Raw genomic sequence first — 25,525 nt, forward strand, 5'->3', positions numbered from 1 at the left:
CACTCGCAAAGCAGAACACAAAATTTGGAAATATTTATATTATAGAATGACAAAAAAGACGGGGTAATGTTATTATAATATGGGTAAAATTGCCCTTTTTTAACCTGACTGAAATTTGAGTCGTTACTAGCAACCCTTACCTAAGCAATTCCAAACAACGAAACCAAACAACAAAGATGAGATACTCCCGACCATGTACGGAAAAAAATTTGCGGTGCCGCCCGACTATCGAACTTTGGACCCTTACCGGGACTAAAAAGGAGAAAACAAAGGAATTTTACGACCCTTAGCGGGACAAATTTGACCAAATTTGATCTTTCACTTCAGGGGGTAAAAAGCTGAAATTTTCCTAATTTTCCGATCCTTAATGGGACTTTTCCGACCCTTAAGGGCGGCACATACCGTACCCTCCATTTGCCTAAGTACTCCCCCCGGGACAGTATACCCCATCTATCTAAAACACGTGACCCACGCGGCCTTATTTATTTTGATATTTTATAAATTCAACCAAGCGGCAATCTAACAGCGCCAGTTCTGCTTACCTTGGTGAAGATTGCAGAACTACAGTCTTCGAATAGTCTTATTTGCAGAGAGCAGAAGCCTAGTCCTAATCTTGTTTTGGCTGTATCTTATTATTTTGGCAGTTTTGGGACCACCGACAAGTTAACTCCTACACTCGCGCCAAACAAACACGCCGCCGCCCACCTTGCCCAAGAAAGCGCTTTTATAGCCGCCCATCGAGAAATTATTGAACAGGTTTGTTTTGATTTTGCTTCACATTCGAAATTCAAGATGGCGGATGAAAACAAGATGAGCGTGGTCAAAGATGTTCGGCCAGGAACCAAAAATTTGAATTTAGTCTTCATTGTCATTGATGTTGGTAAGTGTTTACTTTATAAATAAGGAGTTGAAAGATTTGTAATCTGTCAAGTAGAAATTCTAAAAGGACAAAAAGGGACTACCGTTAAGCCAGGCTGGAATTTAGTTAACAACCAGTATGGATTTCGTGTAACTAACGCCGAAGATCTTCGGCGTACAACTGAAACGTTTTTGGCGCATTGGCGTAAGGGTACTTACAAAGATTGTTTGATTTTCAGTTGGCGTAATGTAATAACTCCAGCTCGGCGTGAATGACTCCATAATCCATCGATTTTTAGCTTTCATTTGGCTAAATTTGCTTTTCGCTCGCTTACGCTCGCGTCAATTTATTAATCATGTTGGCGCATGCGCCTCTTTTCCCATCTTGCACCCTTATTGAAAAATTGAATGTTGGTACAAAAAAATTTTGCTTGGCATGAGGCTTGCTTTACGGAAAAATATCTTTGGCGCAAGATTTCGTGGAATCCATACTGGGTTAATAACACACCAAATATATTCGGCGTGACCGTGAGGCAGCAATTACTTTTGGCATATTGGCGTAAGGAGTGCATATAACAAACTATTATATAGTGAGATATTGGCGTAAGTCAAAGCTTTTCAAGACGTGAGGAGCACCGCCATTCTAACACCCGAGTTCATTGTAGTTCATTACGCCAGGTTTAAACGCATCCCCACCCCGCTCCGATCCCTTGACCGTCATATAACGACGTAGAGTGTAAATAGAATATAAAGCGCTTTTAATTCATTAATACCTAATCTTATTAATTCCTAAAATATGGCTCATGGTCATGATTCATTTAACTTTATACATTTCTTTCTTAGAAGTACAAATAATTCAATCTCTATACAAATTTTGAGCAACTTTTAGGCATGAGAAGATAGAAATCTCAGGGTATTCAGGGCTTCGCCCCCTGAACCCTCACCAGAGCTCAGTTCAATCCTAGACCCGTTGGGGGGGGGCTTACCCCCTGCAATTTTGCCCGTCTTTCCGCAAGAGCCAAACTTCTTTTGGTGTGGGCACCTCTACCCTCTGAGTATCAGAGGTTAAGTTTTCAAAGAATATATTAACCTCTGAAGACCAATAATAGAAATTTTATCGCGCACGTGTCAATCTAATCACTGTAGAAAGAATCAAAGATGAAGAGCAAATGTTACCTCATTAATGTCTAGCAGACTGTATCAGTATGCTATTTACTATTTACGAATTCCCCAGGTGCACTACCGTGAAAAGCACAGGTCGAAACCTCCAAGTGTAATTGAAGTGAGTTTCTTTCGCAAGAAATCTTTTACATGATCCCCAAATATATATCAGTAATTACTAAACTATTAATTATGGAAATGTCACTTTACTGTAATTGAATCGAAATAATAGACACTTTAATGTTACGATTCTCTATCAATGACTTTTGTAAAAAAGTATTGATGACTTTTTTTAGTTGTGTTTTCAACGACAGGAATAAAATTATTAACTTTGAACTTCATCCAAGATCTTGGATGGTCGTCGTTGATTGCGCGCTGAATAGAATCTTGATTCATCAGTACAGCGTCAATATATGATTTCAACCTGTGCTTTTCACGGTAGTGCACCTCACTTTAATCAAATAGCAATTAGGCGTGTACTTTGCATCGTTTCCACACTGGCCGGTAAGTCGGGAAACTTGCATAACTTGTCCAGACCTAATCAATCGAACAATCGAATTAATCAAACTCTGTTGAGCGATTAAAAATTATTGAACTCTAAGATTTTTTAAAAGATTGATTGTGAGTGTTCGATTAAATTCGATCAATGGGTTTCGGTTCGATCAGTTCGATAAACCAATTTTGTTTGACAAGTTTGTGCTACTCAGCCACCGTATATTAGCTTCTTTTCAAAGCCAAATTCGGAATGTAAATCAGGAAATTACTTCCGATAACGGATTACACACTTTTCCTGTATCCTTTTAGCGCCAGAGGCGGTTTCCAGGGCGTAGTATTCCGCCACTCGGCTGCGCGCAAAATCGCAACAGAGGGGCTACGGACTTTATCCGGGATAGACAAATATCCGGGTACAATACACGCGTGTCTAATTTGGAAATGCATGTGTCAATGTTCGATCGGAGAAATAAGTTTTCACCAATGTCTAATCTTTTGACTATATCTAAAGAATTAGTAAACCTTTTTAAAGTTCATTATTAATTTTGGCTAAAAATGGCTGAAATTGGATCTTTGATATATTTTTTTGGTAAAAGCTATGGTAATTCAGTTTGGCTATATGAAAAGCTTATTTATTCCTTGTCAAGATACATTTTATTTGAGATTGATTGCTTTACCAAACAAAAAGATATTTAAATCTCTTGACAGGCCATTTTGTCATTTTTGTGTCATTTTGGTCAGCTGAACGGATTGACGCATTTCCATTGTTCTGTCTTTTGGAACATGCGTGAATAAACGTCAAGCTGTTAAGTCCGGTTAAGAAACTGTCAAAATGGCAATCGCGTGCCAGGTTAAAGTTTTTGCAAGCAAGGGAAGTTATGAGGATTTAATATCATCGAACTAATCGAACTGCTATTGCTTCAAAAATTGTGAGTGTTCGATTAGGTTTCATTAATTTTTTTAATCAAACTTTAATCGTTTGATGGAGTTTGATTAGTTCGATTGTTTGATTCTGGTTCCACAAGTTCGATTGATCGGGTCTGGACTTTTTTGCCCTTGCATGACCTGGCTTGGCTGGTCATTAAAATACAAAGTTAAATCCAAACAAACCTGATTACCAAAAAAATTGCTAGTGGTAAAATGTATAAATATCTCCTAATCCTAAGTGATGTCATGCATAATTATGTTTAATATGTTATTAAAAATTTGAGTCCAGCCAGCCATCGAGAAACGTCACAAATTCCCGTCATCTTGAAATGGGAGGTCATCATTAGTCTGACACTTTCTAATCTGACAGTAAAAATGCCTGACGTTGGGTTTGACATATGCGTCAGTATTCCAACAGCAGTTTTGTCTGACAACAGTAAAAAACAACATATTAATCACCAAAGATGAGCACATGATGCACATCTTTTATAAACAACCACGTGCTTATAAAAATCCAAAGTTCCGACTTTGAGGTTGGGCCCCTAAACCCAACTTTTCTTAAATTTTGAGAAGCTTATTAGGATTAGGCTTTCAAAAGTCAAGAAATTGGATTGAACTGTTTTTACCACCCTTCTTTTTTTGGCGGGGGGGGGGGGGGGTGGCTGGAAAAAAAGTTTGCAATTTACTGCTTAATTCTGAACATGCAAAAAGGGACCCTTAAAGGCAGTGCATTCTTTTTGCTATAAATTATCTTCATGCAAATTTGATTGGTCCTTTATTTCTAATTATGTCAAAATGCTGCCAAAATGAACTGTTATTAATATTTATCTCAGTGAAAAACCCTTATTCAACATTCGACACTCTACAGCTCATCCAACTCGTTGAGTCCGATGCTTCAACATTTCCTTGAGGCTGTTGGAGTCAGCTTGCCTAAGGTTGAAATAGTGGGCAAGCAGAGGTTCATCCGTAACAGTTGTGAGGAAGGTGTCTAAGTGTTTTTTGAATACTTCTTTGGGGCAGTTTGTCAAATCTCTTATTGGTCTGGGAAGGGTGTTGAATAATCGAGGGCCTTCTTGGGAAAGACTTCCCTTCCAGATATTTTTGTGTTTAATATTGACAGCTTTTAAATTGCAAATTCTCCCTAATCTTTGATTTATATGGCAGGAAATGCCTCCTTTACTTTCGTCATAATCAAAATTTGGGACTTTGTCTTCAATGACGTTCCAGATAAAAATTATTATTTGATACCGCTCTCTCCGTCTTTCACGGCTATACTGATTTGAGTTTTTCCCAATAATTAAGATGCCTGAGGGATGGAATTCCATGTAAAAATGATTTCTGAACATTTTCCAGTTGCTGGATAAGACCTAGCCTGGGAATCCATGCTATGATTTCTTCTTTGATAAACTGATGGCGAAATGTATAGCATGGTATGGGTTGAGAGTTTGAATTTCTCAGATCCTAATAACGGTTGAAAACATAGCCAATCAAATTTTGTTATTCTTTTACTGGTCACATGTTCTTAGAGAAAGCGCAACTTTCGAAATTTGGTTTTTATTTTAGTAAGTGAGGACAGCGCTAAATTCGAATTTCCCGCTGTAAAAAATGTGAGTCCAATATTGGACTCACAGCTCGAACCCGTCTTGTGTACATCAAATTATAAAAAAACACACGACGGGTCTCCTGTCTAGATAAGACCACGCTTCCAGGGAGACCAGAGTTGAGAGCTGTAGTCCAAATGAGGGATGGCTAGTGCTTTCCATAAAGTTAACATGGCTTCAATTTTCCTTGATTTGAATGTGCGTTATATCCATGCACTTATATTTTTTGCTTTTTTAATTTGTTCTTGGATATGTTTCTCATAAGTCAACTGAGTGTCTAGGGTGAATCCAAGGTCTTTAACTTTGTCTTTATTTTTGATCAACGTTGCTGTGTCAGAAAAATAGCGAGAACTTTGCTTCAGAGCGTCGTTTTTCCTGTAGGCAAGGTGCTCAAATTTAATACCATTCAGCTGCATGTTGTTGTCTTCTGTCCACTTATAGACAGTGTCTAGATCATTTTGTATATGATAAACATCCTCCAGTTTGGATATTTCTTTCATCAAACGGGTGTCATCAGCAAACAATGCCAAAATAGAATGAAGTTATGTTGTTATCAATATCTTGAATCATGATTAGGAACAACAGCGGTCCCAGCACAGATCCTTATGGCGCACCTGAAATAACATCTGTTTCTGGGGCCAAGGTTGAGTTTACTGAAACTCTCTGTGTTCGATGAGTCAAAAAGGATCTGATATCCATTCAAGGAGTTTACCGTTTATGCCATTTTTCTGAAGCTTGTGCAACAAAATGGTGTGGTCTACTCTATCAAAAGCTTTACTGAAGTCTAAATAGATAACGTCAATGTTGTTTCCATTCTCTAGGTAATGGAGCAGTCTTTCGGTGTGTTGAAGCAATTGACTAAGACATGAGCGGCCTTTCCTAAAGCCATGTTGATTATTGTTATATCATAGTGTCCTCCAGGGTTTGTTCCCCCTACCAAATTCTTGATTTTTTTAAAGTTCCCCCCTCTTTTTTCCCCCCTATGACTTTTCAGTTTTTTAGTTTCCCCCCTCTTTTTTGCTTCCCCCCCAGTAAATTCTAAAAATATCGGTCCCCTCATAATACCCATATGAATTTCTCAAATTTAAACCTGACACAAACGTAAAATTTTGCTGCAAAAGGAAAACCAGACAAAATAGAACGAAAATGGGTTAATGTACATGGGATCATCCCCCCCAGGAAGATGGGGGGGGGGAATCAGATTTTGGTGCCAGGGGGGAAGTGAAATTTTCAAGCTTGATGGGGGAGAAAGGCGAATAGGGGGTATATTCAGTCCTCTACCTAGTGGGGGGAGTAATAGGATAAATACAGACCTTCCTGGTGTGTTTGGGCATTCAGGCTTATGAGCCTGTCTTTCTAGGGATTTTGAGAGTCTTTTTTTTGCTACAATAGCTTGCGAATTGAGGTAAGTCTGGATCATCACTTCGCAACCCTTATACAATACGGCTAGGGGGATTTCCCAATTGGGGGGGGGGGAGCACAAATTTTAAAGACAGGTGGGGGGGAAAGGCCAGATGGGGGATTTTAGCTCTTATTAGGGGGGACCAAAAAGCTGGAGGACGCCATGAATGTAAACAAACATGCTTAGAAAAGCAGACTTAAAACAACAATGAAATGAAAAATTAAAATCCTAAATAAAATCAAAACAACTTCCCCCCACCAAATTTGCCAACTATCGATGTTTTACCCCCTCTTTTTCCCCCCCTCACCCATCCAAAATTGGAAAATTGGTTTCCTCTCCCTTTTATAAAGGGGGGGGGGCACTATGTATATATACGGATTGTTTTCTTCTAAATGATTCTGTATCTTGGCTCGTACAATCTTTTCAAAGACCTTTGAAACGTGGGATGTGAGGGCAACGGGTCTATGGTTTTCAGCAAGTCCTTGATTCCCTTTCTTGTAAACTGGGGATATATGTCCAGTTGGTGACTAAAATTAGAGCCGACTAAAAATTTGGGCCGATCTAATGCAATCTGATGGGCTAAAAATGCGGACGTAAATGCTGTATTACATTTTTTATTTTCATACCGGGTGTGCCAGAAATAAGTTACCCTCTTTGATTTGATATTGCAGGCAGTCGTAAACTGATCTTTCAAAAGCTGTTTCGGAATCATTAAGCCTAACTTTGGTAGGCATTGGTAAGATTTGGTATATTACTTTTTAATTTTGCTTCATTGGTTCAAACGTTCAAAAGGTATGTACTAAAAACTAAAACGTCAATTTAAAAAAAAATATCGAAAAAGGCAAAAAACGAGAGTATTGAATTAATTTGGGTCACCATAGTGTCCTTCAGGGTCTCTTCCCCCCATGCCTAGAATGAAAATTTTTCCATTCCCCCCCCCCCTCATTTTTCCCCACCCTGCCTCCAAAAATTTCTCAACCCCCCCCCCCCTCAAGCAAAAAATTAAAAAGCTGTAATTTGATGAACTTAACGCTTATTGTTTTCCCTAAGGTAGTTCTAATTCAAGAAGAAATGGAAAGGATGATTGTTTTTAAACCATAATATTAATAAAACCAAGCATTATGCTATATCATCTCATAAAAAACAGATGTTTTTCAATTTTGAATTGATTTTGGTGAGTTCCCCCCCATGCCTAGAATGAAAATTTTCCATTCCCCCCCCCTCGTTTTTCCCCACCCTGGTTTCAAAAAAAATTCTTTCCCCCCTATACGTCCTTTTAACCTCAAAACCCATCCCCCCCCCTGAATCCAGGGGGGGGGAGGACACTATGGTCACCTAGAATATATTCGACTAGGGGTCATCTTTACCCTGCTTGCAAATCAAGCTCACAATATTGTGTATGGCGTTATATTACTTTTATACTTTGGAGTGTTTGATCTTTGAATGGATGCTTTAAAACAAAAATCTTTCTCCCCGTGCTTCGAGAAATTGAAGTAGGCTTGGACCGGCTTGTATGGAAATTCGGTGAATATGGTGAATATGGTCTGAAATTATGAAAAAACTATAGAGTTCTTTAGATTTTGAAAGTTGAACGCTTTTTAAGAAGTTGTACAAACTAGTCATTCGAAAATGTTATCCCTATTTGTTTTTGAAAGTGTAGCTGAGGTTAAAATTCTGCAATGGCTTTCCTTTATCATCTCATCTGCTCTTTTTTTAACATGTATAATTTTCCTCACTCCCTATGCAGGCAAAAACAAAATTCAAAAATGATAACCAGAAAATATCAATGAATGAAATCGATAATCGAATTTCAATAGGATGATTGCATTCAATTTGTTTCCATTCGCTCGATAGCCGATCCCGTTCGATTGAGATCATCAATTTTTTAACTTGTTTTCTCCTATTTATTATTTCTTCAGGTAAACCCAACAAAACCAAAGACGGGAATGACATTCGAACGGTCAAAGTTGCTGACAAATCTGGTTCCATCAATATGTCAGTATGGAATGATTATGGAGCTGCTATACAACCTGGTGATATCATCAGATTCACTAAAGGGTATATCCAAGAGCTAGAATTTGAAAATATTTCCCGGTTTTTGGACCTACCCCGGTGGAGGTCCTATAAATTAACCTTTGTATGTTCGTCCGTTCGATTTTTTGCGTGTAACCGTACACCCTCGAATGTGAAGGAGCCCGATTTTCAAAAAATTTGGGCCGAAAAACGGCTAAAAACGGGGTTTTTGGACTTTGTGAAAAATTGGATCATTAATTTTTTCTGATTTTTTGCATGAAAGAGATGGTTCATAGGTAAAAGATGGCTCAAGCAGATTTTTGGAAAAAAATTTCTTGGCTCAAAAAACGCATGTTTATCTATAAGAATCACTATTAATAAGCATACATCAATGTTCTTAGTCAAATTTCTCAATTTTTTTATGAAATAGATGTTTTTTCTGCTCATGAGGGCTTACTTTTGAATAATATGTGTGTTTAGACATGAAATTTTGGCTGCTTGGCGTGTTTTTACAGAAAAACTGGCCAAATTCGATATTTTTTTACAAGCACATTATGGTATTAGCTTTTCTCTAGATTGGCTCTTTCATTCTTTATGATTCTTTGCACAAAGATGCATAACTATAAACCCAATGTGACGGAGCCCGACTTTTGAAAAAAAATGTTTTTTGGCCAAAATTGAGCCAAAAACGGCTATTAAACGGGTTTTTTTTTTTTTGCATGAAAGTAGGTAAAAGATGGCTCAAGCAAATTTTTGTGAACAAAAAATTTTTCAGCTCAAAAAACGCATCTTTTCTCAACTTCAGTTGAGCTACAATCTGACAATGTGTGTGTGTCTGTGTGTGTGTCTGTCTGTCACAAAAACTTTAGGGCAGCCTGGAGACTTCAAAAATGCTTGGATTTGGCTGAAATTTGGCACACTTGTTCCTTGGGTGAATATCTGGGGGTGTTTTTTTCATTTTTTGAAAATTTTCATTTCTAAGGGCGTGGTCACGAGCTTTTAAACAGATAACGAAAGATCATGATTTATTCCCCTGCTTGTACAAGCATATGTGAGTTTAATTCAAAACTCATTCCACCATGAACAAATCAAAAACTATTTTCTCCAGGTTTTCTAGATTTTGATGCTGAGAAGAAAATTAAGCTTTTGCAAATTTAAGGTTTTGCATTTGAAAGAATCACAAAAATCCGACAACTTTATTGTGAATTCTTATAGCGACTGAATCGGAATTTTTCTCATAATTATATTAAGGTATTTTAAATCTTTGTATTGATTAGCAATTGCTCAGTTATTCAAAGTTAGACGCCATTATTGTAGATTTTGACCCGTTGAACTGCACTGTCTGTCATAATATAAAAATCAAATATTAGAGATGGTTTGCAAATTACTTTAAAATAGCTCAATTTGAATTTCACTGATCTTTCTTATTAGATTTTTGTTGAAGTAAGTAAGTTTTCAACTGCAGTCTAGGGCAACCCAATAATTTTTTTAAGTCAGCTACGGCCGTAGTTCCTATGTTACTATAATAAAAGTCAACTTTTCCAATCCAATTTCTAGATATGCACAAATCTTCAAGAACCAATTGACATTGTATGTTGGACGAAGTGGTAGCATGGAAAAAATTGGAGAGTAAGTCATTTCATGCTGTGTGGATTCTATTCGAGGCCCTCCAGCGGTTGATAGGGCACTTTTTGGCGTGATCTATAATTTCGGAGCATGTAATTTCGAAATGCGTGATGCGCGACGAGAGAAAATCTTAATTTTATTTGCGTGATAGCGTGAACAGGGACTCCACTGGGGGTCTCTTTATATGGGATGAGCTGGAGTTTTTACAAGATACTTCACTAATTGGTCATTTGAAGTGATAGAGATGACGCGTTCTTTAGAAAAAGTAACAAAATTGTTTTATTACTGGTTAACGACCAACCAAATCAAATAAGAGCTTGTAAAAACTCCAGCTTGTCCCCTTTATATGGGTATTTTTTGTAAATGTTAATTTCCAAGTTTATTCGAAGTTTTTTTCTGGTCAAAGATCTCCACTACGATTCAGATATATCGAGCTCTCTTACAACATCTCCAGATAGCGCAGTACTTTATTAAGAGTCTCGATTATTTTCAATATTTATTTTAGTTTTTCTCGACAATTAGTTCCCCTTTTTGCCCATTTCTAACTACTATATTCATAGTTATATTCATTCTTGTAGGTTCTGTTTGCTATTTTCGGAAGTTCCAAATCTGAGTGATCCAAACCAAGACTTTATTCAAATGGCTAAACAGGTACGTAACATTCTCGCCCTCCTTGCAGTAATTGATTCACAACATGAACAGCCTTGATGAAATTGATAATTTAGACCTCGAGTTCATAAAAATTGTTGGAAATAAGGATATTGACGGAGAAGAGTCCAATGGCAGCCAAAAGTGGCACTTTTCAAAGTCTTTTTCATTAAAAAAGGCTGTTTTAAGCACAATTTAGGTGATTTCATGAGGGACAGCGTCCGATAACCGGGCACTTAAAGCAGTGATCAAAGTTCTTCCGTCTCAGACGGAGTTCCGTCTCACAGAAAATTTTGTCAAAGTTTTCCGTCTCAGTTATAGTAAGAAAAAGTGATTTTATTCTCTGGAATTATTCCACCAGAAAGAAAGAAAAAAGAGTTGTTTTTAATTAACAAATTTTAGTGCCTTTTAACCACTCTAGGGGGTACCACCACGGTGGGGCCTGCGGGTGTCACTGTATACTAAAATATCTCTATCAAGAAATTTTCCGTCTCACAGAAAAAAACTGCTTTGACCACTGTTAAATTCAAAAGGTACAAAAGATGGCCTAACGATGAGAATTTTCTTTATATAAATTCAGTTCAAACACTGTATAATCTTCTGTCGATATTGATTGGTTGTGTGAAAGTTTGCATCGCCCTTAGGGGATCGCCTGGAAGTTGTTTGTAGCAGGTGGTACTAAGATTTGTTAAAACAACTGAGAATCTGATCAAATAAAAGAGGGCCTTTGGACATTTTGGTCAAATTAAACTTATACAAATGGTAACAGTCTGTTTTATTAAAGTAGAAAGTGAAATTGTTGGCTGGTGACTGTGTATATACTTTCTATTCTTCTTTGATCATTTTGGTGGTACATTGAGCGAGTTTGATTCGAATGAATTTTCTGTAATAAAAAGAGTGTGAAGTTTATATCGGAGGCTGACGTGACCTCCTTTCTTGCAAGATAAGGCGTGATTGATGTCGAACCGGCTGCCACACACACAACCACTTGGAAGTCGAGGGATGCTCCGGTTAAAGCGGATCCGCGCAACGCGTCCTGGAACTGTTCTTTGAGGTCGTATCCTTGGTCTCTAAGTACGGACGGACGGAAGTATCTTCGACGGTCAGAAGTATCTTCGACGGTCAGAAGTATCATCTTTGACGGCCCATTTTCCCTTTCCTATCTTTCACCTTATCTGTCTTTTCTACTTTCTGAGACTTAGTTTCTCATTTCTGACTTAGTTTTCATACCTGTCAATCATTTGTCCATCAATTTCGGCCTTTCTAATTTTCGCACCGAGTGGGATTCGAACCACCACCAAAGAAAGACCTTCAGATTCGGAAGCCAGCGCTCTATCCGTTGAGCGGGATTGGTATATAAGGGCTGGAGTAAACATGGGCGGTTTGTAACCGCCCTCTGCAAACTATGACTTTTGATTGAGTGTAAGCGTCAAAGTAGTTGTTTTGGTTTTTAGTTAGCGGATCTTGAGAGGTTAAAAAGCTGCAAAGCTTTCTGCAAAGCTAAGAACGAAATGTTGCAATTTTAGCTACTTAAAATTAGAGGTCTTAGCTTCCAATGTTGATTTGTAAAATCAGAATCTGCTGTTTCGTTATTCAGGGCCATACATAGTACCAGAAATCACGTGTCGTTGTTTTGACTTATCTTGAGAGGTTTAAAATGTTATGACTATTGCAATTACTGATTAAGATTGGAGGCCAATTATAGGGCCACACAGAATATACAAAATCACGTGGAAATCACCATTTTCTTGTTTATGTTTTTTTGTACTTGTCCTCTCACAAGTGTCTCCTTTGTGGTGTTGCACTTTATTTCAAGAGCCACTTTCATGCACTTGAAAGGTCTACGTGCTCCCATGCTTGTGTTCTTTTTTGTCAGAGTGCATTTGAATATAGTACTGTGATTCATACAGTTACATTCCCTAATTTGATTTAATTCCAGCTATAGAGGTTCGAGTTAAAGAGACTTCACCATAGCCATTCTCTAATCTGAAATTTTTCAAAAGATTTCCCTGTAACTTTTCCCTTTAGAAGTTCGAATTACTATGGAAACAGTCGATTTAAAAAAGTTTTCACCCTTTTCACCCTCGATGTTTGATGTTGTTTTAAAGGTCTATTTTCATCTGTTTCGGAAACTAATTACTCTCTAACAGAAACTTTATGTTGATTTTGATGAGAGGCTAAGATGATATCAAATTACAAAAATGAAAAGCTGCACGCGATTGTATGCAGCATAGTTCACAGTGATGTAAATGCATGTAGATTGGTATTCTTTGACGTAGACTACAAATAAGAATATCAGGCTTATTGTATACACTTTGTATATAAGAAACAGTAACTTCAGCGTTTTTAAGAAAATCTTTGGTGAAAAAGTCACTTTCAGAAGATGCATTTTGAAGAGTTCTATCGATTAGAGGTATAATTCAAATGTCAAGATGTAGGGATATATAAACCCTATAAACTATACCTACTCTGCTTCGAATCGTGTCTTCTGAAAGTAGTTTTTTGTCAAAAATTGTCTCAATATTGCTGACGTCAGCATCTGCCTTTTGAAGACATATCGTCCATTTCCGAGGACTTTATCGACAAAATTGGAGAAATGGCCTTATTTTACTCTTCAACAAGCTCTACCGCATGGTCAAATCAGCAAATTGACTTTTCAAGAATTTCTAGGCCAAAATGACGTTAACCCCTTCAATGATCCGTAGAAAGTTTCCCCAGCTTTTCCCAGCTTGGAAAAACTGGTTTTGAAGTCTTAAGGGACCATATAGTATCTGTGAAGATCTAACCCCTGATCAAAGGAAAGAATTCAAAAATCTTGTAATTGAAGCTAAAAGAAAGAATGAAAGCGAAACAGGTGGGATCTGGCGAGTCCGTGGCTCCTCAAAAAACGGATTCCGCCTCAAGAAGATCAACAACCAACGACAAGATTAATTTCCACCAAAGAATGTAAGAAAAAATACGAAAATAACGAAAGAAATAAAACCCAAAAAAAAAAGACACAAGATAATACAATAACTGCGAATAATATAATGCAGACCAACTAACATCTGAAAAATTGGGAGAATTAAGAATGCAATCACGAAATGTAAAACCACATTTGATCCCAATTTGTCAAGTTAAGTCAAAGGTTGGTGCACTGAGAGAACCTCATGAATACGAATTTGAAGAGTATAAGCTGGTGAACCATTAGACTAGCAAGCGTCTGTCTTTCCTTGGACACAGGAACGCGGGAATAGTGCTTATAATAAAGAGTTCTTATAAAAAATAGAAATTGCCGCGGGAGAGTGGATTGGAAAGACAGACTAGTTCCAAGTGGTGCAATACGGGATTTTGCTTCAATCTAATCTCAGGCAACGTTCCCTCGAAAAAGAGGGAAGATAAAATGAATGGACACGGCTTATTTTTTCTTCTATTCTCATCGCAATATTTGAGTTTCTCGGAGTTATGGATGAGAAAAAAATTATAAACACAAAAACAGAAAAACGTGGCGAGGACTTCTCCAACTTTTTTGCTAAACTGAGAAGAGAAGTTTTTGCTTTTAAATGTATATAAACACAGATTTAAACTGTCTTGGCATTATCTATCTGAGATACTTTATTCATACATTGTTTCTGGCTTGGTTGGGACGTTGATTTATTCACAAAAACAAACTAACTCATATATGGATTATACTTTTTCATGTGATTGTTGTGATTGAAAGATTTTTTGATTGTGTATGGTTATAAACATTCATGACATGTTCTAACACTGGGATCTTTTAAATTTTGTTGGCTTGGTACGCTGGTAAATCTCTAGTACAAGTGCAATATTTATGACATTATGACACAGCTGAGCTTCCATGACTACATGCAGGATACTTTTTGCAGGGAATGTTCAATATGTTAATATGCTCACATTCATTGGGTAACAGATCACTGCTTTTTTCTATGGGTACAAGTTAAACCTGATAACCTTATCCCAGAGAATGTAACTCCAAAATGGCTACAGAAATCCTCAAAAATTATAATGGAAAGTATGGTATTTATATAACATTTTGGTGGTGCAATACTGCGCAATATGTTGCAACAAATGATGAAAAGTGAAGTGGTAATTTGGAATTTAAAAATTGACTGCTTTTTATGCGGAAACAATATTCTGACAAGCTGACCACTGAGACACATCTTGGTTCTATTTGTGAATGAAAATAACAACATTTTACATTGAGATGACTGGTTTCCTGGGCTTTCGGATGCCCGTCGTTTAGCTGGAATTCACTACCTTTGACTCTAAATGTTAGATGTACGAGGATGTTTAGGGTTTTCACTACTGGCAGACTTCCAGGGTGGGGGCACTTAGGCAAAATTAAGTACGGGGACATACCGCTGATCAGGGTCCCTTTTTCAGACTCTAGAGATATCTGATAGGGTCCCAAAATTTACCGTGCGATTTGGTAACTTGCATCAGTGGAGGCTAACATGCATAGCTCTCAAATGAAAGACCTGACTGGTCATTAAAATACAAAGTTAAATCAAAACAAAAATGGTAGAGTAGAGCTGCGAGCGGAGCTGCGTAGTTGTATTTTAATGACCAGCCAGGTCTTTCATTTGAGGGCTATGCATGTTAGCCTCCACTGATGCAAGTTACCAAATCTCACGGTACTAATTTTCAAGATGTAGACAATTTTTAGGGTGGAAATTTAAAAATATTTGAATCTTTTGTCTACTTTAAAAAGTCACTTTTGCCAATTTACAGGGTTGAAGTGGGAAAATATTTTGATTTTTTCGATCAAATCATTTTTCGTTCTGAATGGGTCCCAAATTTACCAAACATTCACATCTCACAGGGTCCACTTTTCAAACTCCAGCGGCACGTCAGTTACCAAGGTCAGTGCCCCCCGGCAGACTTCTACCTTGTCATTTTGTGTTGTCCCCTGGTGTTGTTGAACAAGTTCAGACTGAAATTTATACGTCAAAGTTTTTCAAACTTACAGTTTTAAAGTTTATGAAAATTTTGATTGGATTTTTGCCAATTAAAAAAAAAATCTACTTGGATTTAGAAGTAATTTTATGTAGATACTATATATATCATTTTTATAGCAAAATTGAAGGTCAATATGAACAAATACGTATAATTTTATGTTTTGTAAAAGCTGTTGCTCATTTGAAAACATTTTTCTTTTTGGCTTCTACAAAAAAAAAAAAAGTTTTCTTATGCCTACAGTGGCCTGATCTTTTATATTTTTGATGTCGTTTTTCTGAAAAAATGTTCATCTTTTTCTTTTGATTTTTCCCCATATATGAATATTTTTGTTTTGGGGTACCTATAGCGGGTAGGTACAGTCCAGTTCATATTCTTTTCATTCAGACAAAAATATCATATTTTTTGTGAATAACTCCTTGTCTTGTTGTTGGTATCTTGTTAGTGCATTTATGCATGATAATTATGGGAGAAACAATTTTTTCAAAAAAAAAGCTCCTAAATTGACTGATATTCCATTGTACTCACCTTCTTTTATAATATTAAATTCAAAAAATAATCAGGATGTGAAAAAAAAAATAATAATAATAATAATAAAGCATAAAAAGTACCGAGTTTTGTTTACTTTTTTATTCTAATCTGTGAGAGTGAGTGCGCTGTTTTTTGTGAGCACTCCGCCGCGGTATGAAAAGCACTCCACCGTTTATTTAGTAAATAGCGCCATTTGGAACTAGTCGTTGTATTCAGTGAACATATAAAAAAATAGATCCCATTGAAAGTTTAATCTGCAGCGAAATACAACGACGTGGTTTACTAGTCTAGTGAACCATGAAAATATAACATCAAAAAAAGGACGCGGGATCATTATATTAGCTCACAACTCGATCAAGCATCTAATAGTTGGTGTAAAATCGGCGACAGAATTTGATGAATCATGCATAATCGAAATTCGACTTTGCGGCAGGGATGTGTTAGTTTTTGGATGCCTTTACCGTAGTCCAACAAACAACAATCATTCAGAAGAAAACAACGATAAACTGAACGAGCTGATCAAATCTATTGCTTCCGAGAAGAGACACACTCATAAATGTCTCTTAGGTGATATGAACTATCCAACCATAAACTGGGATAACTGGACAACGTCACACTCTGAGGAAAGTAAGGAAGAAAAGTTTTTGGACGCTCTCAGAGACGCGTTTTTCTATCAACTTGTTGATGAACCAACGCGATACAGAGGAACAGACGAACCTTCAACGATAGACTTAATACTTACTCATGAACAAAATCAAGTAAGCGACCTTCAGTACCTGAGCCCCCTTGGGAAGAGCGACCATAGCATATTGGTGTTTACGTTTGATTGCTACACTCAACGCAAACCCAATTCGGAAAGATACAGTTATGAAACCGGTGACTACACAAAGATGAAACAACACCTGAATGATGGAGAATGGTCGAAAAATTTGATCAACGAATTGAGAGGAAAATTAGTAACAGATATGTGGACAATCTTTAAAGGAAAAGTTCTTGATCTGAGAAGCCAGTTTATTCCAATAAAACATATTGATAATCAAAGCTGGAAACTCAAGGGAGCTATACCAATCAAAAAAGAGGTCCAGAATGAGATAAAACAAAAACGACAACTTCACAGGCTTTGGTTAAAGTCTAAAGACCCGGAAGAAAAAGCTAGGAACCGTACAAACTAAGTAACATCACGGAACAGAGTGAACCGAAAGATAACACAAGCTCGAAGGTCATACGAAAAAGGTATCTGCGACAAGTCGAAAAGTAAACCAAAGATCTTGGGGTTTCATCCCTGCTCGAAACACCAAATGACATTTCATCTTTAAGACATGAAGACCATGAAAAAGCAGACATCCTGCAGAAACAATTCTGTAGTGTTTTCACAAAAGAACCCGAAGGAGAACTACCGGAATTCCAGTCCCGCACAGATCGCGTCATCAAAAGAATACCAATAACAAAAGATCTTGTTTACAAATCTATACTGAAACTTGATGACAACAAATCGTTTGGTCCCGATGAAATGCATCCAAAAATGTTAAAAGAACTTGTAGATTATATCGCAGAACCCCTTGCACTTTTAATGATCGAATCGTTATCGACAGGAGTCCTACCGGAAGAATGGAAATTATCATATGTAACTCCAATTTATAAGAAAGGAGCACAAAATTTGACTGTTAACTACCGACCTGTAAGTTTGACATCGATCGTTTGTAAGCTGATGGAAACAATTCTACGAGTGCACATTACACAGCATCTCGACGACCTGGAACTCCTTTCAAATAAACAATATGGTTTCATTAGCAAACGCTCGACAGTTACCCAACTGCTAACATTCATCGATAGATGAATGGAAAAGGAAAAGTGGTAGATTGTATCTATTTCGATTTTGCAAAGGCATTTGATACCGTGCCACACCGTCGATTGTGCAAAAAACTAATGGGATATGGACTCAAAGGACCTACACTTGATTGGATAAGAGCATTCCTTAACGGACGTAAACAACAGGTAAAAGTGAATCAGTCAAAATCAACAACAAATGATGTAGTAAGTGGAATACCACAGGGTAGTGTACTTGGGCCGCTACTTTTTGTTCTATATATCAACGATCTTCCTGATAAAATCATCTCATCCATACTACTCTTTGCTGATGATACAAAGATATTTAAAGAAGTTGACTCCATCGATGACTCTCTTATCATACAAAAAGATATTGAGGAGCTGGAGAAATGGTCTAAAGACTGGTTGCTTCAGTTCCATCCAGACAAGTGCCATGTACTTACAATCGGAAAGTTTACAAACATTAAACATGCACATCCATATACTCTAAATGGAAATCAACTGGAACATGTTTTCATAGAGAAAGATCTTGGTGTTGTTATTGATGCAGAGTTGAGTTTCGAGGAACATATCTCTAAGCAAATCAACAAGGCCAATTCGATGCTTGGAGTTATTAACCGTGGCTTCCAAAACCTTAGCCCACAGATTTTTCTTACTTTGTACTGTACTTTCGTTCGACCGCATCTTGAATATGCACAATCAGTCTGGTCACCGAAACTAAGGAAACACGTCAACCTATTGGAAGGAGTGCAGAGACGTGCGACAAGGCTTGTCAAACTTTACAAAAATCTCTCTTATGAGGATAGACTACGAAGCTTACAATTACCAACACTAGAGTTTCGTAGAACTTTTTGTGATATGGTGCAGGTCTACAAGCATCTTCACTTCTACGATAAAGCTACGATTCCAAAGAAAACTACCCATCGACCACGCCCGAATCGACAACACAAAGATGAACTCCAGCCGAACTTCGCAAGTGATGGATTCGGCGGCCCGCAAACAAAGTCGTTCTACTACAGAACCATCCCTACGTGGAATAAATTGAGGTGGTAGCTGCTGTTTCCATAAAAGGCTTCAAAGAAAAGTTGAAAGAAGCATGGAAAAGCCATCCAAAGAAATTCGTTACACGAAATTTGTAAATTGAGATCGGTTTAGAGGCCCACTGAGTGCCTACAACCTGTAATATTCATTTTAATAATAATAATAATAATAATAATAATATAACGAGAAATTGATATAAAAACCTATACAACTTGTAAAGGTTGAAGGAAAAAAGGTCATTTTGCCATCGGAGTATTAGCTAAAATTTAAAAGATTTAACAATTTTATATAATATTTCAGTTGTTTTGCTAGCATATTTCCGACCTAATGCATGTTATAGTGGGCATTTTAGCTTGAAAAGACGTATCGTCTGGCTACCTATCGTGAGCGGGTACCTCATTTGAATTCAAAATCACGTGTGCATACAACGCAAAAGTGTAAAATCTGATGATCTTTGTACTTGCTATTGCTTAGTTACTTAAAGTCCTCTCGTTAAACCGGCAGTTGATGAGGTTAGCATTAAAAATAGATCGCCACGAGTGATATGTTTCTATGCACGATTTCATCGCGTTTTAAGTTACGCAATGTCATTAAATGAGTTTTGGAAACAGAAGGTTAATTCTTTTGGAAGTATTTAGCTTCCGTTGCAGCAGAAATTAATCAGTTTTTAATGATTTAATTACCTTCACTCGCTAATCTGAAACCAATAAAAAATTTGATGAAACGCATTTGCTTTTGTAATCATAAATATAGCTGACGCCCAAATAGAAATTGTTCATGAGCCAAAATCCAAAATTGACCCTTAGGGAGGGGAAGAAATTAAGTTATTTGGGAAAGATTTGTCCTTTCAATCTTGGTTCAGATCGTGATCCTTAGGGGAGGGAGAGGGTAAATTCGAAACAGTTTTTAGGCAAAATAAGTAATTGAGGGTACTTATTTTGCCTAAAACTGTCCCCTAAGTAAAGGCAATAATTGATTACTTGTTAGATTCGCTCACAGAGTTTAAAAGTCCGCACCATGCAATTGATTTTTTGCACATGTTTTTATAAATTGGTTTTGTTGACTCTCTCCAAGAAGGGATACTGAAACAAACTACAAATGATTGGGGTGTGCCAATGATCAGGATACGTTTTTCATCATAAAGATTCCCAGGAACGCGAAAAGACATTTTTGGTAAACTTTGCAAACTTGTGAGAAATCTTTGCCAGAGAAACGCCCTCGAATTCGGAAAAACCTGGTTTTACCCCGCCTCATAGTTCAGTAAAGGGCAATAGAAAATTTTGGTTTATTAAAAGAAACCTATCCTTGTTGTGCCTAGAGTTTTTTTAACTTTTTGGCAATGTTTGCCTAATTGAGACTCAACCCATTCCCGGATACTTTGTCTTTCATGGAGTTTTCGTGTCAAGCGGAGTGAAATATTTTCTTCTTTAAATATACGAGGAGGATATCCTCTCCTATTTCTTCGTCTAATCATTATCGAACACTTCAAAAGAAATCAAAATGACGTCCGTATATTGTCACTCTACTTTGATTGGCTAACGTCACTTGGTGCTGTATTTTGATTGGCTACCGTCACTTGTTGTTGTGTTTTGATTGGTTGCAGTATAGTTATATCACTTAAAAGAAAACCTGTGCGTAGTCACGCGATTTGGAAATAATAATGGTGGCAGATTTTTTTGCTAAAAATCACAAAGTCGCTTTTTGGTTTTAGAAACAAAAAGAAGATCAGCAGTGCTTCAATCCCCTCAACAAAACTATTAACTAAGGGTATGGGGTCAACAATTTGGCCACCTTCCAGATTTCAGTAGTGGTGGAGAAGTAAAGCTCGAATCTCATTGGCTATCCACTTTTTCAAAGATCCAGGCTATTTATTATCAAAGATTCAGGCTATTTAATTCCGTATTCTAATTCAAAGTTGATAAATCTCAGAATTCAATCTTGTGTTCTCTGTGATCTTGTGTCCGCGATATATAGCTTTGCTATATCGATTTGCCCTAAAAATATACGTAAAAAAACCGGCAAAACCAGACAGGCCTGTTTTTTATATACGTAAAAAATGTCATTGAAATCTAGTCCCATTTCTTAGAAGCTTTCTAGGTTTGCACATTGTTCTAAATACTATCGGAGGTTGAGAATACATTCGAACATAAGATATAGTATCTTTTAAAGACGTGTCTCCATGGCTGTACCACCACTCAAGAACTCACTTTAGTCTATTTTGTATCTTGTTGTTGTTACGAGGGAATGTCATTATGTAAGAAAACAAATTTTGTTTATGAGAGTCAAGAGTCAATCGAAAATTCATGACAATCGTCACAATTTTTTGAAGTGCACCTTGGGTGGGGCGTCGCTTGGGAACTGAATGTAATTGAATATTAAAGGTTTCTGATTGCTAAAAATTTCTGAGCTTTATTTGTGTCAGTTTAAATTTTTGTGACTCGTTTTTTTTCTCTATCTCTTTTTTGTCTAAATAGATCCGGCTCGAAAAATAAGTTTTCCACAATTAGCACACAATAATAATGCGGTACGAATCAACGTTTTACGCTTATTTGGTAGCACCACACCAGTGAATGGGTTTACCATATACCAACTGACGGTACGTGTAGTAAACTATTTTAGAACAACAATGGGTTTACCAACTGTATGTGCAGCGAGAAAAAGGCTTTTAGAATCGCACCATTACAGTGCAGCAAAAGGTCGATGAAATTCACACCCTTACAGTGCATTTTTCCTAAAGCTTTAACTTTTTTAGAGAAAAAAAATCAGAATTTTCAGGCAAAAATTCTCAATTTTTCCTGAATTTACTGAAATATCCACACTTACAGTGCATTTATCAAAAAGTTCACCCTTACAATGCATTTCTGCTTTTCTGCTATCTTGAAAAACATACCTTTAACCACCGCGCATGCCTCCCTGAGGATTAAATGTTGATTTGTTGAAAACTGAAAAAGTGAATAAGATGAATAAATTTCACATCAGCCGAATTCACTCAAGAACTTTTTTTCAAGGTCAAATTTGATTTGACCTAATTTCTCAATCAATGTTTTTAATGTATGCTTAGAATCACAACCCTTGGCATTTGTAACTTTCAGAATTCAAAACTTCTGCCAAAAACCAACACAAACAATTTCAAAATAATCACACGTCTTCTTAACATTCAAAATACGTTTTCCGGTTTTTGATGACGCACTCGCAGTGAAAGGTTTCATAACTTAATATATTTGGGAACGTTCTCTCAGTCATGAAGCTATTGTATTTTTTTGTAAAAGCTTTAAGTATTACTGGAGGGGGATAGTTGGCAATTTACAAGTAAAAATGCCCTTAAAACGGGATTCTTAGATTCAGTTGCCAAATTTCATGATATTGATATTCTTAGCATATTCTGAATTTTTTTCGGCTAATTTCATCATGAATATTCTTATAAAGTATATTCTTATAAAAAAGCGTGTTCCTTTGTATAGGAAGTTAATATATCCTGTGTTAGTTTTTCATTTGTCTAGATCCTGACTGACTGGGGGACGACTATAAATGAAGCCTTTTACCTTCCTCGATTTTACGGTTCAAAAATACGCTCATAAACTCGCTATTTTTGACGATGGATGAAAACTTGAAAGACTCTCAGTTTTAACTCTTTCATAACTGCAAATCGAAATTTTAGACTTTTTTCAAAGTATGAATTTTCTCAGCTTTGGCTAAAACAAAGTAGGTTTTGCTTGATTTCGACGAAAATTATGACCGCTGAGCGAGAATGACTTAAGCGTTGGATCTCCGGTAATCACTAGCAAGCCAAAATCTAGGACAAAGGACAATATCAACTCTTCAAGTCAGCGGTGGACCCTGTTAAAAATCGAAAGACTGTCTTGTCTTTTGTCTTGTCTGTCTGTGCTCAACATTACCAGTCTATCCACGGTTCGTTTCAACCGTCTTCCGTCAGAGCGAAGATATACAAACTCGCCTTTCTTTCATATAAGGAAAATGTCAGCTTCCAGTGAATTACCATTTGATTAAATGATAACCATGTATTTTTCCGAATAAATGTTTGTTTTTAAAGAAGTGTTGTATTTTCCCACTGACCTTTATAAACCCTGGACCATATCCACCATATTTCATCGGAGTTTTTGTGAAAGTGGTACCCGCAAAGAAGCCATTGTAGTTTTAAAACTTTTTGCCTAACGACAAACGGCGCTACATCACTTGTGTGCAAGCAAAGTAGATCTAGCGCTTTCGTTGCGGGTATCACTTAAAAAAAAAACTGCGATTAAAATATTCTGCTTGGCCGGGATTGAGAAACTTTAACAGGCTGTAACTTTGACCACGTTTCCGCATATAAGAAATGCTGAAAAGACGTTTTTTTTGCACCTAAAAGTCGTTTGCAATGACTACTCAGTTAAAAGATGCAATATGTATGCTCCTATTTTTTCCTTGTTTGATGAGATAATTAGTGAATGACAATTAGTCGGGCACTATTCTAATTTAGGTGAATGGAGGTTTATCTAAAATGTCAGCTTTTCTTTAGTCCAAAATAAATACCGACAGGAATTTGCTTAAGGTTAGGTTTTCTTTACTTTTTGAAAAATAATTTTTCTTGTTCCATAATAATTATCCTTTCAGATAAACAAACAGAGGAGAGCTTTCACACAGTTCAATTAGTTAACTTTTTTAGTTACTCATGGTTTAATCTGTTTGTTTTTAGCATTTGACGGACAAACCGGGCGGTCAATCCACACCACCTCCGCCTCCACCGCCAATGGAAACAAACACCAACCAAGGTCCTACAAGCCCACAGATGCAAAAACCAACAGGAGGTAGTGGTGGACCCAACAATCAAAGATTCCACCCATATCAACGCCCTATCGCCTCAAGCAACAGTGGTGGTAACGAGAAAGCGGATCCTCGGCTCCTGCGACGTCAAAATAGTGACAATAACGTCAAACAAATGCCAACGGACCCTCGACAAAGGGGAAATCCTGCTGCGGCATCGGCTCCTAAACCCGCTCAAGTAAATACGAGTAGAGACCCACGGCGACGTTGAATAATTGAGTTCACAAACAAATACATGTGCTTAGTCACGGCTTGACTCCCTGGTAGGTCTTACTTGCTAATACTCCAATTATCGTTCACTATGGCAACCTAATTATGGTATTTTAGCGTGCATGTATTTTTTATCTTGTGACAATGAAAACAAAAGATTAGGAATGGATTTTCCTCCTTTAATGACAGAGGAAGATGAGCTATTACAGGCGTTTCCAACGCACTCTCTCTCGTTCGTTCGTCTGCGCACGTCATTTGGCAAAGAACGAAAGTAACATTATAACAAATGAAATTATTTAATGATTCATCTTGTTTATATATACTGAACATTTTGTAATCTCGGCTACGTGCCAGACAACATGATGCCACCCAGAGTTTTGTGTTTGGTATTTCGTCGGACCAATTAGTGTATTATATGTGCTCATTATAAATTGAGCTGGAAATCGCTTTATGACTTTATGGAGAAATATTAAGAAATGCGTTGGTGAAAAATGAAAGATAGATTTAAATGGACTATATAGTACTCAAATGCCTATCTTGCTATTGCAAATTTTAGGTTTTGCTATATTGAAACCTGAAAGGTTTCCTGTTGTGTGAAAGCTATGAAAGGAACGCTCTTTAGACCAGCACAGAATTTGCGTTATTTTCGGCCTTGAGTTGGTAATTTTATTATAAGGACATGAACCAGATTTAATTTACTGGGAGTAATTTTTCAACAACTTCATACAGAGGATTAAATCCGGGATTAATAATATAGAGAAGCTATACACTATAGTGGCGATTTTCCTCATTCAACGAGTTTCTCCTTTTATGACTGATCTTTTTTTTTTGCACAATTCATTAGTCAGGACATTTAGACATTTTAAGTTCGAATGTTTATCTTAAAAATGCTGGATGGATGAAATCTATCTTGTAAAAGTAAATAGAAACGAGGTGTGTTACAACACACAAAAGTTTAATTCTCACGCGATCGTTTTAAAGTCCATTTTACGTCCAGAAAGGAACGTAGAAAGTTCACGTACTCTTCCTCCAGGAAATCAAGACGTGTTTCAGGCTCGTGATTATACAAATTCATCTAATGAGGGATTTTTTAAGCTAAAGATCTTTCTTACAGAGGTCAAAGGAGATAATATAATAGCTTTAAATGCTTAAAGGGAAAACGAATTTGTTCGAGTAATAGAGATCTGAGTTAGTACGGGTTTACGAACTGAAGGGACAAGAGAATCGATCGCTGAGGACAATCTAGTCAAGGGACTCCAAGCATTGAAAGATTCACGGTTAAAAGATAAGGTAAAGGGATTCAAGTTGTAGAAGCCCGAGTAATGGAGACTTGAGTAAATTTGAGCTATTATGATGAGACTTTGAGTTAGTGAACTTAGCGAGGTTTGAGTTAAGAACCTAGTCGAGTTAC

At 37.0% G+C, this 25,525-nt stretch overlaps 2 protein-coding genes across 2 annotated transcripts in view; both read left to right on the forward strand.

The window, feature by feature from the left end:
• The window catches only part of LOC136819443 (protein CNPPD1-like), an 84,284-nt gene that overhangs the window by 3,386 nt on the left and 55,373 nt on the right, over positions 1 to 25,525 (forward strand). The window lies entirely within an intron of this gene.
• On the forward strand, positions 765 to 24,637 carry LOC136819445 (SOSS complex subunit B1-like). Its single transcript, XM_067075668.1, has 5 exons — positions 765 to 880; positions 8,361 to 8,499; positions 10,012 to 10,083; positions 10,659 to 10,731; positions 23,777 to 24,637. Exons 1-5 carry the CDS (start codon positions 793 to 795, stop codon positions 24,113 to 24,115), a joined length of 711 nt encoding a protein of 236 aa, XP_066931769.1. The 5' UTR covers positions 765 to 792; the 3' UTR covers positions 24,116 to 24,637.

The sequence above is a fragment of the Clytia hemisphaerica genome, unplaced genomic scaffold (assembly GCF_902728285.1).
Source record: "Clytia hemisphaerica strain Z4C2 unplaced genomic scaffold, Clytia hemisphaerica genome assembly, whole genome shotgun sequence".
Taxonomy (NCBI): domain Eukaryota; kingdom Metazoa; phylum Cnidaria; class Hydrozoa; order Leptothecata; family Clytiidae; genus Clytia; species Clytia hemisphaerica.

Bases quoted from the DNA above. Each gene is read 5' to 3' on its own strand.
- LOC136819445 (XM_067075668.1), top strand. From the start codon at position 793: ATGGCGGATGAAAACAAGATGAGCGTGGTCAAAGATGTTCGGCCAGGA. The intron at 881-8,360 runs GTAAGTGTTTAC...TTATTTCTTCAG, and splicing joins CTTCATTGTCATTGATGTTG to GTAAACCCAACAAAACCAAA. The intron at 8,500-10,011 runs GTATATCCAAGA...TCCAATTTCTAG, and splicing joins ATCATCAGATTCACTAAAGG to ATATGCACAAATCTTCAAGA.